Source organism: Lepidochelys kempii, chromosome 1 (assembly GCF_965140265.1).
Source record: "Lepidochelys kempii isolate rLepKem1 chromosome 1, rLepKem1.hap2, whole genome shotgun sequence".
NCBI classification, from domain to species: Eukaryota; Metazoa; Chordata; order Testudines; family Cheloniidae; genus Lepidochelys; species Lepidochelys kempii.
This window is the reverse complement of record NC_133256.1, coordinates 56,823,134-56,841,979: the sequence shown is the minus strand read 5'-3', so window position 1 is coordinate 56,841,979 and position 18,846 is coordinate 56,823,134. Positions and strand designations below refer to the sequence as shown.

Here is an 18,846-nt window from a genome sequence, read left to right as displayed (position 1 = left end):
AGGGTGTAACTTGATCCTAAAAACAAAAATTTAAAAATTTCTAAGAACGAATTTAGCCAGTTTTATAAGGGTATGTCATGTCTGAACATCCCAAAACTAGCTCATTCCCTCCCTCTCCCATATATAAATAATTTCTACTTCGAAAATACCTCTTCCACCAAAACTAAAGTACAACTCTTCATGATTTGCTGTTCTCATGATGACATAGGGTGCTAGTTTGTGGAGAGAACGGAGATTGCGCCAGCTATTCACATGTACAATTGTGTCATGAGCAAGACTGTAGGACATGAAATAAGGAGTAGTGATGTGTTTAATTTGCTCAGGCTTAGAGCCTGTATCCACAAACTATTAGTTTTCTCTTCAAAGGACTGATGATCCTTTGATTTTGGAGAGCTGTGTTAGATCAGGAATCTGACAAGCATGGTGATGTCCCCTTTCATTGATACAAGTTCAAAAATATTTCCTGTCTTTTGGGTTTTCATTTTGTCTTGTGCCTCAGTAAATATAAAGACATTATTTTTGAAAGTGAAATGTTGCTGGTTGGAAGTCAACAGTATAGACTAGCTTCAGAAGCCCAAGCTACTTTTAAAAATTGTTACTCTGTTCCACACTAACTACTTTATTACAGTTTTAACTGCAGATACTTGTGTCTATATATTCTTATCGTATAATCACTTTCCATCTGAGAGTTGTTGTATTTTAAATACATAGCCCATTGTACATTGTAAAAGATTTTGAAGATGTTGCTACGAGTACCAAACCTGTAAACAAAATTTGGCTAAATCATAATTGGGTACCTTGATATTTAAGTTTATGTTGGCTTAAGTTATTAGCCCTTAGTATGATCATCATATTTCAACTCTGCCAGTTTTAAAATAAACCTCTCACAAAATAAGAGTTACCTAATAAAAACAAAATTCAAATAATATTAAGACTCCAATTTAACCTCCCACTGTGCAAGGAACTCTCTCTTCAGTGCACCTTGTTGAGCCCATGAATTGCAGAGATCTCCTTAAATCAGGTGGATCTTCATACCACATGTGCTGTTCTGCTTTTGCACAATAGAAAGGGAGAAGGTTAGAGGTGTAGCCTTAACTGTGGGTCTGATTGCTTTTGACCATTTGAACATATATGAGTTTGTTGTGATACTTTTCCTGAGATAGTTGAATTCAAAGTGCTCAGAGCTAAACTCTCAGCAGAAAAGAGATCTGTTAATACACCACATTATGGCAGTAGTATTTCACTTTATGTAGATTCTTTTTCAAATATCTCTGCAACTGCAAAGGTGGTGGATATATATCTTCCTGCATGCTGATGGAGGGAAAAAATTGAGACATCACTTCCCCTTTAAAAAAAAGTGGGTGGCTTAATTGTTTTTCCAGAGTCCATCAGTTGTCTTCAGTTCCTTTGGCTGGCTAGACTCTTGTTTTGACCCTTTGGGCCTGATTCAGAGAACTCCCTCTGCACAGGATACTCTGGGGAGCAAAAGAGAGAAAATGTATATATTTTACTATGAAGTGTCCTATGCTAAATAGTTAATCCTGACAAAGGATTGGGGAGATATTTTACTGAAGTAAAAAGGATTGATTCACTATTGTCACTTTGGTTTTATCTCACTGGTAGATAGGGTCAGCATTTTTTTAAAATAACCCCAGAAAGAGGTTTAATCCCTGTTTTCAGTGCAGTCTGAACTATGGAATGATGCTGCCATAAAACTGGAGTGACATGGTGAATCAATCTGTTTTCCTCTTCTTCCCCTTCTCCTTCTCACTCACCAAAGCCTGGATTAGCAACTTTGGGTATTGCATGCTTCATAGTAAAGTCTATACATGTTATTCTTTTTTGCTCACTGAAGTGCCCTGTGAGTAGCAGGGGTTTTCACCTCTTTAACTGACAGACAGTACTTTGTACAAAGAAGACCTGTGATTGTGGTTTATCCTATATTTTCCTTAAATGGCCAGGAGGCCAAGAGCGTCTGAGAAAAAGTTGCCCCAGCTACTGAAGTGTACGTACTCCTCCTGTGGTTTCACCAATCTTATGTTGCTTTTAGGGCTGTTGAGCTATTTAAAAAATTAATTACAATTAATTTTTTAATCATGTGCTTAATCATGATTAATCACACAATAAAAAAATTAATTGTGATTAATCGCACTGTTAAACAATAATAGAATACCGTTTATTTAAATTTTTTAGGATTTCTACATTTTCAAATATATTGATTTCAATTACAACACAGAATACAAAGTGTATAGTGCTCACTTTATATTTATTTTTCATTACAAGTATTTGCACTGTAAAAAGCAACAGAAATAATATTTTTCAATTCACCTAATACAAGTACTGTAGTGCAAACTCTTTATCATGAAAGTTGAACTTACAAAATGTAGAAGTGTGTACAAAAATACTGCATTCAAAAATAAGACAATGTATAATTTTAGAGCCTGCAAGTCCACTCAGTCCTACTTCTTGTGAAACCAATCGCTTAGACAAACAAGTTTGTTTACATTTTCAGGAGATAATACTGCCCAGTTCTTGTTTATAATGTCACCTGACAGTGAGAACAGGCATTCGCATGACACTGGTGTAGGAATCGCAAGATATTTACGTGCCAGATGCACTAAAGATTCATATGACCCTTCATGCTTCAACCACCATTCCAGCGGACATACATCCATGCTGATGATGGGTTCTGCTCAATAACAATCCAAAGCAGTGCAGACTGACACATGTTCATTTTCATCATCTGAGTCAGATGCCACCAGCACAAGGGTGATTTTCTTTTTTGGTGGTTTGGGCTCTGTAGTTTCTGCATTGAAGTGTTGCTCTTTTAAGACTTCTGAAAGCATGCTCCACACCTCGTCCCACTCAGATTTTGGAAGGCACTTCAGATTCTTAAACCTTGGTTCGAGTGCTGTAGCTATCTTTAGAAATCTCACAATGGTACCTTCATTGCATTTTGTCAACTCTGCAGTGAAAGTGTTCTTAAAATGAATAACATGTGCTGGATCACCATCCAAGACTGCTATAACATGAAATATATGGCAGAATGTGGGTAAAACAGAGCTGGGGACATACAATTTTTCCCCGAGGAGTTCAGTCACAAATTTAATTAACGCATTATTTTTTTAACGAACATCATCAGCATGGAAGCATGTCCTCTGGAATGATGGCTGAAGCATGAAGGGGCATACGAATGTTTAGCATATCTGGCACGTAAATACTTTGCAATGCTGGCTACAAAAGTGCCTTGCAAATGCCTGTTCTCCATTTCTGGAGACATTGTAAATAAGAAGAGGGCAGCATTGTCTCCTGTAAATGTAAACAAACTTGTTTGTCTTAATGATTTGCTGAACAAGAAGGAGGACTGAGTGGACTTGTAGGCTCTGAAGTTTTACATTGTTTTATTTTTGAGTGCAGTTATGTAACAAAAAAAACCTACATCTGTAAGTTGCACTTTCATGACAAAGAGCTTGCACTACAGTACTTGTATGAGGTGAATTGAAAAATACTATTTCTTTTGTTTATCATTTTTACAATGCAAATATTTGTAATAAAAATAATATACACTTTCATTTCAATTACAATACAGAATACAATATATATGAAAATGTAGAAAAACATCCAAAATATTTAATAAATTTCAGTTGGTATTCTATTGTTTAACAGTGCAATTAAAACTGCGATTAATTGCGATTCATTTTTTAATCATGATTAATTTCTTTGAGTTAATCGCATGAGTTAACTGTGATTAATCAACAGCCCTAGTTGCTTTCTTTCCTTTTAAGTAGCTGATGGTGTTCTGAGCCTAGCAGCCTGTTAATGCATGTGTCCTGTTGTAGGTATGGTGGATACTGAGGTAAAATTAAAAAACAACAACAAAAAGAATAGAGTGAGTATGTTCTATGATTCCTTATTTGGACAGAACCTTTGTCTTGATCAATCTAGTTCAGACATTTGGGTCTGTCCAGATCCTGCTTTAAAACCCAAACAAAAAAACTCAGGGGGAACACAACAAAAAACACGACAGCACCACCACAGATCAAGGACATCTCAAAAGTCCCCATAGCATCCAATTCCTCCTTGTCCTGGTTGACTTTTTCTCCCAGGTGCCTTTTTTGTAATGGAGATCCTGTACTTAAACTCACTAAGCAATGTAGGAGAATTTTTAATGCTCTCTTAATCTGAAACGTGTCTTCCTGCGTATCTCCAATTGTCTGACTCATCCAAAATTTATCTGCCTTGTTTTGAATCAACTCTGGCTATTCAAGTCCCTTTCTGTATTTTAACTAAGTAAAACTCCCCAAATGGATGGAGTCTCTCTCCATTTGAACTATGATGGTAGGTTGATGTCAGTAAAATCAGAACTGAAAGTGAACTTGGCAGCATATTCTTGGAAATCTCATGGCTGAGAGATAAATTGAATCAAACTCTTTCCACATCTTAGGCATTAATCCATATTTGGGCACATCTTAGGCATTAATCCATATTTGGGCTAGTTTGATACACAGTATGAGTTAGTGATACTGTACATATCTTCTATCTAAGTATGCAATATGAATTGAGTAGCAAAGTGTCACTTTGTTCGTTTGATATACAGAGCTAAGCAGAGAATCTACTGAGGGGTGAGAGGAGGGAGTTGAGAAATGGGGCCAAACTGAGGGTACATTTACACCACAAATTAAGGTGTAATTGTAGCATGGTAGGCATATCTGGTATAGGCTACCAACCCGAGTATATTCCCTGGATCCCCAGTGGGCTTGTCCTGGAGGCAGATAGTCAGTGAAAGAAATCTTTCCTTCCACATCTTCACAGCTTTTGTTACCCATACTAGCTAAATTAAAAGTAGTGCAGTTATGCCTACACATGCTGCAAATACACCTTAATTTGAAGTGTAGAGGCACCCTTAGGAAGAGAAGACCAAGTTAAGAGGTTGCAAAGAATTCCTGACTAAAAGCATAGTCAGCTAAGATTGCATGTTATCAAATTACTAGATAAGTAATTTGCCATTATTTTGACTTCAAAATTATAGCTGAGGCACATTAACACAGTAGAGGGACAGACTTGTTGCATTGCTCTTCAACCTATGATCAGAGGTCTGACACAGAAGATCCAACTAAACCATGCATTTACACATACATTATAATTACTATGTAATTTACTGTGGTGAATGGTGATAGATAAAGAATTTGAATATTTGAATTTATAATTTTTAAAATCGATGTATTATGTGTGGGACACTGCTTAATATCAGATGGAGAGCAGTGAACCCCTGTTCATAGAACCTTGACATGGACGCTATTAAAGGGGCTGAGAGAGCCCTTCCCAACCAGGAGAGCACATGTATGTCCACTATCATCAATTTATTTGTGACAATATTGTGGTGAAATGTTGGTAGAGGACAAAAAATTAAAGACTAGTAAATTCAATAAATGCACTTTGTAGGCCTGAAATACTGCTTTATCTAGGATGGAACCCAGTATTTAACTTCAATACAGCATTCAGCTCACTGTTAGTTTAAAACTTCCTTTCACTTCAGGTCTCAATGTTCAATCCCATGTGTGTGGCTGGATCCCACTCTGATTAGATATCCTAACATGTGAGTCACCACAACCATGCAGCCCCTGTTGGAGCATAGAACTGATCTACTGAGGGTCAGGCAAGGAAGAAAGAGATGATCTTGAAGTTTAGATACATCAGGAGTCAGGAGGCCTGAGTTTCTATTCTAAATTCTGCTGTAAACTTCCTGTGTTACGTTGAGCACTGTATTCTCTTTGAGCACAAGTACAGTACTACCTTAATTTCCTTGTATGCAAAATAATACTTACCTATCTCATAGGAGTGTCATGAGTCTAAGTTGAGATCTTTTGTGGGAAGAGTAGGGGAGGGGGCGAGAATCTTAGATATCTATGTTGTCCTTGGGTCTTAATGTTAAGTACTATTTTACTTGCTTTGAACAGCTGCATGAGTCTGAACAGTGATTCTTCTTTGAGTGCTTGCTCATATCCATTCCCATGTAGTTGCACGTGCTGCGTGCATAGTCACCGTATGGTTTTTCCCTCAGCAGCATCTGTCAGGTCAGCTCTGGTGCTCCCTGGAGTTGTGTCCTCGTGCCGCAGTATATAAGGGCCTGCTGCCCCGCTGCCCCCTGATTTCCTTCTTTCCACCTCTAATGGTCGCTGGAACTGCTCGTCCTTGCTTTGCAAGTACTCTCACCAGTGGACTTTGGACTTTTGTCTTTTTCTCCTGTAAATAGTTAAAATTTTAGCTGTTAGTTGTTACAGACTAGTTAGTAGTAGTAGTAGAGTAGGACCCCACTTAATGAGGTTCTTCCCTGACACCGGGACATGCCTCGGTCTTTGGGGTATAAGCCGTGTGAGGCTTGTCACAAGCCTATGCCCATTAGCAACCCCCACTCGGCTTGCCTCAAGTGTTTGGGTGAATCCCATCTGCATGACTCTGCAGGATTTGTAAAAGTTTCGAACCCCAGACCCAGAAAGAAGGGGACCAGAGACTTAAGTTCTTTCTGATGGTGGCTCTTTGCCCTCCCTTGGAGCCAAGTCATGCCGACTCAGCATCAAGCACCTATGCCTCTGTAAGAAGCGCACCAGCTTCTTTAAGAGAGAGCCACCACAGCCTGGCCTCTCCGGCACCAAGGAGGGACTCCTCATCTGCGTCCTGGGACTCCCGGCTCCACCAAAGTTCGCCCATGCAGAGGAGGTCTGCTCACGTGGCACTGATCCCATTCACTGATGCCGCAAAAGAAACAACGCAAAACAGACAGGGTAAGCTCCCCTACTCCAAAGCCCGCCAGTCACAAGGAAACTGGCAAAGTGACATCCATGCAGGGCCACTCGGGTTCAACAGCTGCCAAATTTGGTACCGTCGACAACGGCCCCAGTGAGGGGGCCGTTGAATACAGTGCCATTGAACTCTCCTCCGAGGGAGAGCCACAGGAGTGCAGAACTGGAGCTTCCATCAATGCCATGAGGCGTTCTAGGCAGCGTTCTAGTTCAGGACTTAATATCCCTATCAGTACTGCCATCACCAACCAGGTGCTATCCAGCACTGGAGGCGAGAGCGGCTATGGCACCAAGACCACAGATGCCGTCGAAAGGTAAGCCAGCAATGATGCAACAATTACAAACTACATGACAACAATGTTCTGTATAAACAGACAGGGTGGAGCATGTTCCTCTCACCTATGTCAGGAAGCCTTCCACCTTTGGGAGTTCTGCATAACCCACTCGATCCATCTTAAGGCCTCTTACCTTCCCGAGGCCCAGAACATGTTAGCAGATCATCTCAGCTGTTTCTTCTCCATTCACAAGTGGTCCATTTGACCGGAGGTTGTGAGGCACATATTCTAGAGATGGAGAGCTCCCCAGATAGACCTGTTTGCGACAAAGTACAACAGGACATGTCTGCAGTACTGCTCCTTTCAGAGTCACATTCCAGGCTCGCTCACAGACACGTTCCTTCTCCCCTGGAAGGACCATCTTTTCTATGCATTCCTACCCATTCCGCTCATACACAAGGTCCTGCTGAAGGTCAAAAGGCACATAGTGAGCCCGATGCTGATATCGCTGGCCTGGCCATGTCAGCACTGGTTCACCACTCTCCTGGACCTCTTGGTGGAAATAGCAATCACGCTACCTGTGTTTCCAGATCTAATCTCTCAGGATTATGGATTTCTACATCATCCAAACCTCAGATCTCTCTATCTCACAGCTTGGAAGCTCCATGGCTGAATCTCTTTGGAGTTAATGTGGTTGGGGACGGTTCAAGAGGTTCTGTTAGGGAGCAGAAAGCCATCCACAAGGGCCACTTACATGGCAAAATGGAAAAGGGTCTCAATCTGGTCAGTACAGAAAGGGGTCTCACCCATCTGAGCACCAATACCATGTATTCTGGAATATTTACTACATCTGAAACAGTAAGGGATGTGGGTGTCTCCAATTAAAGTACACCTGATGGCTATCTTGCCTTTTCACCCAGGGTGAGCAGCAGGTCCATTTTCATTAATGCGCTCTGTAGCCATTTTCTTAAGGAACTGGACAGGCTGTACCCACGGCTGAGGCAGCTGATCCCACCTTGGTACCTTAACTTAGTACTATCAAGACTCATGGGAGCCCTGGTCAAGTACTTGGCAACATGCTCTTTGCTTTACTTGTCATGGAAGGTGGCCTTCCTCGTGGCCATCACCTTGGCCAGGAGTGTCTCGGCAATCAGGTCCCTTACTTTGGAACCACAATACATAGTTTCAGAGTGGTAGCAGTGTTAGTCTGTATCACCAAAAATAATGAGGAGTAATTGTGGCACCTTAGAGACTAACAAATTTATTTGGGACTTCATCAGATGCATGAAGTGGAAAATACAGTAGGCAGGTATATATACACAGTACATGAAAAGATGGGAGTTGCCTTACCAAGTTGGGGGTCAGTGCTAACAAGACAATTCAATTAAAGTGGAAGTGGGCTATTCTCAACAGTAGAATACCAAGGGAGGAAAAATCACTTTTGTAGCGGTAATCAGGCCAAAGTGATCAGGGTGGCCATTTCAAACAGTTGACAAGAAGGTGTGAGTAACAGTAGGGGGAAATTAGTTTTTGTAGTGACCAATCCACTCCCAGTCTTTATTCAGGCCTAATTTGATGGTGTCCCATTTGCAAATTAATTCCAGTTCTGCAGTTTCTTGTTGGAGTCTGGTTTTGAAGTTTTTTTGTTGAAGAATTGCCACTTTTATGTCTGTTATTGATGACCAGGGAGATTGAAGTGTTCTTCGACTGGTTTTTGAATGTTATAATTCTTGACGTTTGATTTGTGTCCATTTATTCTTTTGCGTAGAGACTGTCCAGTTTGGCCAATGTACATGGCAGAGGGGCATTGCTGGCACATGATGGCATATATCACATTGGTAGATGTGCAGGTGCCTATCCCTGCAACAAACCCCGTTGGCAACTCTGTCCGCATATCTATTCAAGGGACACCATCATAGGACCTAACCACATCAGCCACACCATCTGGGGCTCGTTCACCTCCCTCACTCAGAGCATATGGACACACAAAGGGGCAGAATTAAGGTTGCAGAGTCAACTGTAAATATGGCTTTTCCAAGCTTTTGAGTTCTTGACTTTGCAACCTCAATAACTTTCTTTTAACTTAGTTTTTGGTTTGTGCTTTTTATTGTAATCTGTATAGAGATGTAGTTAAATCCAAATGAGCAGATATTGTTATCTAATGATAAAGTGTAGAAGGAAAAAAGTATCCCAAGAACATAGTGCTTTGGTAATCCCTGTACACTGGAAGAGTGAGACAGAAAAGCAGTCATTGAAAGAGTGGTCACAGGGTTAGCAGGAGATTGGAGAACGAGGCAAAGATAGTATTATCACAAAAGCTAAGGGTGAATGGACTATACAAAGAATGAAAAGTAGGGTCAGAGGCAGCTGGAAAGGTTAAGGGGTGGGGGTGAGAATGGAGTAGAGACACTAAGACTTCACTAGGATGAAATAAAATAAACCATGGAATTCAAATGCTTTATAAACATATGTCTAGGTAGTTTTTTAAAAAAATCCCTGAAATTACAGTTTTAAAATCTATAAACTAACAATGCAAAAAACTTAGTGGAGAGTATAATTATTTACCCTGATTGTGTACGTCAGCGGTTTATAGATAACCATGAGCCCTTTAGTGGATTTCCTTCTACTTGTCACTTTTTTTTTCTTACAAGCGTAGCAACATACACAAGGTGTTCTATGCAATCGGCACTTAAATGCCTGACCTGTACACTCCAGGCCAAATTCTGCTCTGTTGAATATATATAAATTTGGAGTAATTCCATAAACTTAACTGAGAGCAGAATTTGGCCCTCCATCTCAAATATAAAATATGTCAGAGACATTCATGAAAAAAGTTCTAGAATATGGTGTGCTGTTTTCATTTGTATATTTTGTATAAAACATTCATAGATTTAATGTATCATACATTGATAAAAAGTGGCATTCACTTTTAAAAACAAACAAACATATAGCCATTTAGTTCCAGCAGTCTTGGAGTTTTTCAAAGGCAAGTAACACCGGTAACAAATGGAGAGTTGTAGAGTGTGTGAAAATATGAACTTGAATTTTTTTAAAAACAGATGTTTAAAGTTAAGCCAAATCTGTATTTAGGCACTGAAATAAGTGGCCGGATGTTGAGTGCTGAGTATCTAGTAACTCGCATTAAGTCACTATTAAATCAAGATTAAAAACTGTGATTTATATTTTTATTTTACTTTATTTTGTTTAATTTGTAAAGGTAATCAGCAAAACGGGGGAAAGGAAATGCTTTTGTCCCTCCCCACCCTCTTTCTTCTCAATGAGGTATTAAAAAGGTGGCCTGAATGGTTGTGTTTTCTTTTGGAGTTTTTGGGGAGAGGAGGATTATTAATTGTTTTTAAATACTTTTTTCTTACTTTAAGTTAGAAAGTCAGACTTTGTTTATTTTATTTGGAATACTCTGCACTGCTTCAGAACTGGCAGGATTATGACATTGTAAGTACCAAGAATGTGAGCATTTAGCAATTGTGCAGGGAAGGGTTTCAGTTTAATCACCTCTTAATTTAAATGCCCAGAAAACAGTAGTGAGGTAAGATCTTTGTGCAAGTTTCAGTACCATTGCCTCTTCAATGGAAAGCTGATAAAGTTCTTTCTTCAGTTTCTAGTCCTCCAAGGTGTCCTCCAGCAAAACAGGAAATTGTGGTTTATTATTCCTAAGGTGAATAAACAGGCAGGGGGGAAAAAAACACTTTAAATTTTTGTCCAGCCTTTATTTAATATACCATAAAAAATAAATAAAAAAGCACAAACCCAATTTATTTTCCTTAGCATGTTAATTTTTAATGTCCAGGACACTAGTCGATAGTATGTATTAAAATATATTGCATTGTGGTTTATGTGAGACAAAGGACAAATGCCATGTTTGGACAGACCCAAATGTTTGACTAGACTGAACAAGACAAACATTCTGTCCAAATAGGGAATCATGAAGTACACTCACTCTGTTCTTTTTTTGTTTGTTTTTAATTTTAATTAGGTTCTTTTAGTAATTATAAAGCCTTTCCCATAGAGAAAAGGCATTCTAATAATTAAAACGCAAAAGGCTGAAGAGGTTGCCGATTTCTGGTTTTGGTACAGATCAGTCTTCCTCTGTTTATTTCAGTTATCAAGTAATGTACAATTGATAGAAAAGCAAGATGGTTCTGCAACATTCGAATGGGTAAACAGATTTCCATGATTAAAAATATACATACAATGTTTGATGCTGCACATCTGAAGCTCTTACTCTGTCATTATTTATGTAATGCTTTATCTATTAACGAAAGTACAAACATACTAGCACTGTGAACGGAAAGAAATTGCACAATACTTTCCTCATGCTGAAAGCTGTTTGCCAAGCAGTTCATAGAATCATAGAATATCAGGGTTGGAAGGGACCTCAGGAGGTCATCTAGTCCAACCCCCTGTTCAAAGCAGGACAAATCCCCAGTTTTTGCCCCAGAACCCTAAATGGCCCCCTCAAGGATTGAACTCACAACTGTGGGTTTAGCAGGCCAGTGCTCAAACCATTGAGCTATAAGCCTTCTTTATGAAGCTATCAATAATGTTTTGATTAATGTCCGAGTTAATAGGTCATATTTATAGTTGGAATAATATAACATGAAATACCTCTTTAAATTTCACCAGCAATCCAGAAAGTAAATTATGTAAAGTTACTGCATCAACCATTTGTTGGTTTAATCTTTGAACTTTCAAAATGTTTTACATAAAGATTTATATTTAAGTCATGTGTGTACCTTTATGTTAACTTAATTCATTTCTTTCTGGGAAGAAGGTAGCAAGCAAGCAGCGTGCTATGGAAAGGAATGTATACATTAAATGGAAGAAAGATGGCCTGTTGGGTGCACTGGTTATGTGATGCATTCCTATGTAACAGTTTCAAACACCTTTTTATTTTTAAGGTTATTCTGGTGCAAGTTAATCCAGGGGAGGCTTTTACAATAAGAAGAGAAGATGGACAGTTTCAGTGCATTACAGGTAAAGATAATAATGTATTTCCTTGATATTCTCATTTTATTTTAGTATAAACAGAAGGTATTGCAAGAAATTCTTCCATTGTGTAAATGTGTGGTTTTTGAAGTTGTAGGAAGGGGGTTGATGAGGATATGATTTAAAAATAGTTTTAAGGAAGATTCCAGTTAATGCTAGTGTATAGCTTTTTTTTCTTTTTCACTATCATAACCATAACCAGTGCATTTTTACATGTATCATGAAATTAAATTCTGCAAAGGAAATTACTGTAAAGTCTACAGTGCAGATGAAGACGTACCATAGCAACAATTATGGTTTTGCTTATTTATTACATGCAAATCTCAGTTTTAGAATTTAAAGCTGTAATTTGGTTTTTGAAAGTTACTTACTGACTCTGGAAACCGTTTGTTTGGCAGTCATTTGAAGGTAACTGTAAAATTAATTCTGGGGATTTTTAAGGTAGAGAAGAAAATGTAGCAATGAACTGTTTTAAAAAAATGAAATCTTCATTCCGCTTGTGGAGAGTATTAAACGGTTCCTACTATAATAACAGCAGGACCAGGAAGCAGTGACTATCACAGCAGTCCATGAATGTACAGGGACCAGTTGTGAGAGTAGCAGTGCTTCTGGCATTAGACTGGCCTCTGTGCACCTGGTCTCCCTGTGCTCACCAATGCAGGTGTGGTATGGTACCATACTACTTAAAAAGTTGGCACTAACAGGACATTAATCTGTAAACTTCATGCATTCTTAGAGGCACTTACTCTTTACTTTCAGAGAACAACTGCTATCATGGTAGAAACATAGGCCTGGATGAACAAAAGTATTTAGGTGCCTAAGTCCCTGTTTTAGGCACATAAGTCCCAGTTTCAGGACCACTGTGAAGCACAAAACTCCCACTAAACCTTGTAGGCGCCTACGTTTTTGCAGTAAAAATTTCCCAGGCACCTATATTTCTGCCTCTGTGCATGCACACTGCTGCCTCCCTTAAGTCTCCTCCAGATGCCTATCTCCTGCCTAATCCCCAGAGTGATTTGCAACCCAGAGGAAGATAGGCATTCGGTTGCCTAAGAGCTTGTCTTCACTTAAAGCACTACAGTGGCGTTGCTGTAGCGCATCAGTGAAGACACTACCTACGCTGAAGGGAAGGGATCTCCCATCAATTTAGGTACTCCGCCTCCCTGAGAAGCGGTAGCTAGATTGATGGGAGAATTCTCCCATTGACCTTCTGCTGTCTCCGGGAGGGGGGGCAGATAGGTCGGTTTAACTGCGTCACTCAAGGATGTGGACTTTTCACGCCCCCTGAGCGACACAAGTATACCAACCTAGTTTCCTAGTGTAGACCAGGCCAGAGTTGCATGCAAATTCTGATCCAGTAGACAACCTCTGCCATGCCTACCAGATCACGTCCCACAGGTGAGTTCACACAAAATAGTTTGGGGGATGGCAGAGGAGGACTACCCTCAGAACTTTTACCCCAATGGTTAGGGTATACAAATGCCCCTCCTCCTGGAGGTGAGAAGAGATATGAGCAGGGATTTCTACCGTTGAGCTATGGGATACTCTAATGTGGGGCTCCCTCCGTCTCTCCTGTTGAAGCTTTTGCACTTCAGATAAATAATTAAAGAATAATTTGGGACAGAAAGAGAGCAAGCACAAGCATGAGAATGATTCTGTAGCTTTGTGGTTAGAGCACTCATCCAAGGTGTGGAAGACTCCAGATCCAGTGTTGCTACGCAGTGACTATCCAGAGTGCAACAGCTTCATCAGCATAGGCACATAACTCCAGAAACGTAGTCACAGTTGAGAATCGCAAGCAGAGATCGGCACTGTCCTTCACTAGATTTAGGTACCTATCTCCATGAGAGAGTAGAGTTCAGCAAATACCCCTCTCATCAGCATCTTCCATTGGCTAGAGTAGGTGGCTCCCTGTCCAGCATGCTGGTTTTTGTGAATCACGGTCTAAGACTACGTCTACACACAATTAGACACCCACACCTGGCCCATGCCAATTGATTCAGAATCGTGGGCCACAGGCTGAGGAGCTGTTTAATTGAAGTAGACTTCTGGGCTTAGGCTGGAGCCTGGGCTTTGGGATCCCGAGGTGGGAGGGTCCCAGAGCTTGGGTTCTAGCAATTAAACTGCCTGAGCCCCAGGAGCCTGAGTCAGCTGGCATGGGACAGCCCTAGGTTTTTATTTGCAGTGTAGACATACATTTAGGAATCTCTGTGTCCCTATTTATTATATTGGGGGCCTAAGTGCCTAACTCAGGCTTTGTGAATTGCAGTAATTTTTCTAGGTGCTTGAAAGTTGTGAGGCTGAATGTCACAACCCCTAACCCTTTCTGTGCATACAGGCCCATATTCTTTTCTTTACAAAAAAAAAATGTAGTCTCAAGCCCTACTATTAGCATGCTCTAACTTGTAGAATGTCACATTGGAGAAATGAAATCTTACTCACATTATAAAAACATAAGAATGGCCATAATGGGTCAGGCGACTGGTCCATCTAGCCAAGTATTCTGTCTTGCAACAGTGGCCAGTCCTAGATGCTTCAGAGGGAGTGAACAGAAAAGGGCAATTATTAAGCAATCCATACCCTGTTGACCAGTCCCAGCATCTGGCACCCAGAGGTTTAGGAGCACCCAGAGCATAGGGTTGCATCCCTGATCATCTTGGCTAACAGCCATTGCTGGATCTATCCTCTATGAACTTACCTAATCCTTTTTGAACGCAGTTATACTTTTGGCGTTCACCACATCTCCAGACAATGAGTTTGACAGATTGACTGTGCATTGTGTACTTCCTTATGTTTGTTGTAAACCTGCTACCTATTAATTTGATTTGGTGACCCCTAGATTTTGTGTTATGAAATGGGTAAATAACACTTCCTTATTCACTTTTTCTTCACACCATTCACAATGTTTAGACCTCTATCATATCCCCCCTTAGTTTTTTCTTTTCTAAGCTGAACAGTCCCCTTTGAAATCTCTCCTCCTATGGAAAATGTTCCATACCGCTAATCATTTTTGTTCCCCTTCTCTGCACCTTTTCCATTTCTAATCTATCTTCTTTGAGATGGAGTAACCAGCACTGTACATAGTATTCAAGGTGTGGACATACCATGGATTTGTTGGTATCATAGCATGATGATACTTTCTGTCTTATTATCAATCCCTTTTCTACTGGTTCCTAACATTCTGTTAGCTTTTTTGACTGATAACCACATTGAGCAGATGTTTTCAGATAACTATCCATGATGACGCCAAGATTTCTTTCTTTAGTGGTAACAGCTAATTTAGAACCCATCATTTTGTATATATAATTGGGATTATTTTTTTCAATGTGCATTACTTTGCATTTATCAACATTGAATTTCAGCTGCCATTTTGTTGTCGTCACCTAGTTTTATGAGATCCCTTTGTGACTTTTTGCAGCCTCAACTATCTTGAGAATTTTTGTATCATCTGCAAACTTTGCATCTCGCTGTTTACCACCTTTCCCAGATAGTTTATGAATATGTTGAAAAGCAAAGGTCCCAGTACCAATCCCTGGGGGACCCTGCTATTTACCTCTGACCATTTAAATAAACTGACCATTTATTTCTCTCCTTAATTTCTCATCTTTTAGCCAGTTACTGATCCATGAAAGAACCTTCCCTCTTATCCCATGACTATTTATTTTGCTTGAAAATGTTTGGTGTGGGACGTTGCTAAAGGCTTTCTGAAAGTCCAAGTACACTATATCAACTGGATCACCCTTGTCCATATGCTTGTTGACCCCCCTCAAACAATTCTAATAGATTGGTGATGCATGATTTCCCTTTACAAAAGCCATGTTGACTCTTCCCCAACATATCACGTTAATCTATATGTCTGATCATTTTGTTCTTTTCTATAGTTTTGACTTGTTTACCTGGTACTGAAGTCAGGCTTACCAGCCTATAATTGCCTGAATTCCCTCTGGAGCCTTTTTTAAAAATTGGTGTTACATTCGCTATCCTCCACTCATCTGGTACCGAGGTTGATTTATGCGATAGATTACATACCACACTTAGTAGTTCTGCAATTTCATATCTTAGTTCCTTCAGAATTTTTGGGTGAATGCCATCTAGTCCTGATGATTTATTACTGTTAATTTATTAATTTGTTCCAAAACCTCCTCTATTGACACCACAATCTGGGGCAGTTCCTCAGATTTGTCATCTAAAAAGAATGGCTGAGGTGTGGGAATCTCCCTGATATCCTCTGCAGTGAAGATGGATGCAAAGAACTCATTTAGTTTTTCTGAAATGGCCTTGTCTTCTTTGAGTGCTCCTTTAGCATCTTGATTGTTCAGTGGCCCCACTGATTGTTTGGCAGGCTTTCTACTTCTGATGTACTTTAAAAAAAAATGATGTTAATTTTTGTGTCTTTTTCTAGTTGCTCTTCTGATTCCTTTTTGGCCTGACTAATTTTACTTTTCCACTTGACTTCCAGAGTTTATGCTCCCTTCTATTTGCCTCAGAAGTATTTGACTTCCCGTTTTTAAAGGATGTCTTTTTTTCTCTAACTGCCTCTTTTACTCTGCTATTTAGCCATAATGGCACTTTTTGGTCCTCTTGCTGTTTTGTTTTGTTTTGAACTTGGGGTATAGATTTAGTTTGAGCCTCTATTATAGTTTCCATAGTACGGTTTAAATTAGGGGTGAACAAACTTTTTGGCCCAAGGGCCACATCTGGGAATAGAAATTGTATGGTGGGCCATGAATGCTCACAAAATTTGGGTTGGGGGAGAAGGGAGGAGGGGCTCTGGTTGGGGGGGTGGGCTCCAAGGTGGGGCCAGAAATGAGGAGTTCATGGTGCAGGAGGGGGCTATGGGCTGGGACCGAGAGGTTTGGAGGGCTGGAGGGGGATCAGGGCTGGGGTAGGGGGTTGGGGTACAGGAAGGGGTGCAGGCACCAGCAGAGGGTGCGGGCTCTGGGGTGGGGCTAGGGATGAGGCGTTTGGGGTGCAGAAGGGTGCTCCAGGCTGGGATCGCGGGGTTCGGAGGGTGAGAGGGTGATCAGGGCTGGAGCAGGGGGTTGGGACATGGTGGGAGGCTCAGGGGTGGAGGCTCCAGGCGACGCTTACCTTAAGCGACTCCTGAAAGCAGTGGCATGTCCCTTCTCTGGCTCCTATGTGGAGGCACAGCCAGGTGGCTCTGCACACTGACCCGTCCTCAGGCGCCACCCCTGAAGCTCCCGTTAGCTGTGGTTCCCAGCCAATGTGAGTTACAAGGGCGACACTTGAGGTGGGGGCAGAGTGCAGAGTGGAGCCCCCTGGCTGCCCCTACGAATAGGAGCCGTAGAGGGGACATGCCGCTGCTTCCGGGAGCTGCGTGGAGCGACCCCCTGACCCTGCTCCCTGGCTGGAGCGCCGGAGCTGCTGCTTCCGGGAGCCATGTGCAGCGTCCCCTGACCCTGCTCCTCAGCTGGAGCGCTGGAGCGGGGCAAGCCTCAGATCCTGCTCCCCAGTGGGTGCTCGATGGCCCGATTAAAATGGCTGACAGGCTGGATGCGGCCCAGGCCATAGTTTGGCCACCCCTTATTTAAATAGTTTCCACGCAGCTTACAGGTATTTCACTCTTGTGGTTGTTCCTTTTAATTTCCATTTAACTAGCTTCCTTATTTTTGTGTAGTTCCTCCTCTTGAGGTTAAATGCTATTGTGGTGGGTTTCCTTGCTATTTTCCCCTCTATAAGGATGTTAAAAAATTAATTTCATTATGGTTACTATTACCAAGAGGTTCAGCTTCATTCAGCCCTTGGACCAGATCCTGTACTTCACTTAGGACTAAATCTCCCCTTGAAGGTTTCAGGACTAGTACGCCAAGAAGCAGTCATTAATGGTGCCTAGAAATTTTATCTCTGCGTCCTGTCCTGAAGTGACATATAAATCCCCCATTATTATTGGGGTTTTTTATTTTTGTAGCTTCTCTGATCTTCTGGAACATTTCACAGTCACCATCAGCCACCTGGTCAGCTAGTCGGTATTATATTCCTACTGCTATACTATTATTGTTCAAGCATGGAATTTCTATCCATAGACATTCAATGGTACACTTTGATTCATTTATGATTTTTACTATATTTAACTATGCTTTCTTTCATATATAGTGCAGCTCCCCCATGAGCACAAACTGCTCTGTCATTCCTAATATCCTGTTATTACTGTGTCTCATTGCTTATCGTCGTTTCACCATGTTTCTCTGATCCCTATATCAATATCCTCATTTAATACCAGGCAGTCATTTCCACCCATCTTAATGTTTAGCCTTCTAGTATTTTGATGCAAACACTTAAAGAATTTGTCAATATTTAGTTATATAATTGAGTGGGACTCTTTTTCGTTTGACTGTTTCTCTTCAGCTCCAACCTGTACTTTATCAATTTCTGTCCTCTTCCCTTTACTAGAATACAGGGACTAAGGGATGTCTCTGTCCGAACTGTGTGGTCCTTGCACCTGTCAGCTTTCCGCCAGCCCTTAGTTTAAAAACTCATTACTGCCTTTTTAATTTTACATACCAGCAGTCGGGTTCCATTTTGGTTTAAGTGGAGCCCATTCTTCCCATATAGGCTCCTCTGTGGCTTCACAGTGATTGAAATATATTTCTGTCAGTTTCTGACTTCATATATCAAACATGATGTCCTCTCCATATCCCCTTTATTCCAGTTCTTCCTCTTACATAACAAGACCATGTTATGTTGTTATGGGGTCATAAGATGTACACCGTTCTGTAGGCAAATATTTGCCATAATTCTTTTTA

The 18,846-nt window shown here is 40.7% G+C and overlaps 1 protein-coding gene across 12 annotated transcripts in view; it reads left to right on the top strand.

The window, feature by feature from the left end:
* FNDC3A (fibronectin type III domain containing 3A) overlaps positions 1-18,846 on the top strand; it is a 210,008-nt gene that overhangs the window by 82,437 nt on the left and 108,725 nt on the right. For 11 of the 12 annotated variants that reach the window (XM_073343811.1, XM_073343802.1, XM_073343820.1 and 8 more), the window contains one exon: positions 11,995-12,070. In XM_073343811.1, coding sequence (XP_073199912.1) covers positions 11,995-12,070 — 76 coding nt within the window. Of the gene's footprint in view, positions 1-11,219; positions 11,253-11,994; positions 12,071-18,846 lie in introns of those variants that run through there. The other variant, XM_073343895.1, reaches the window with a different exon arrangement.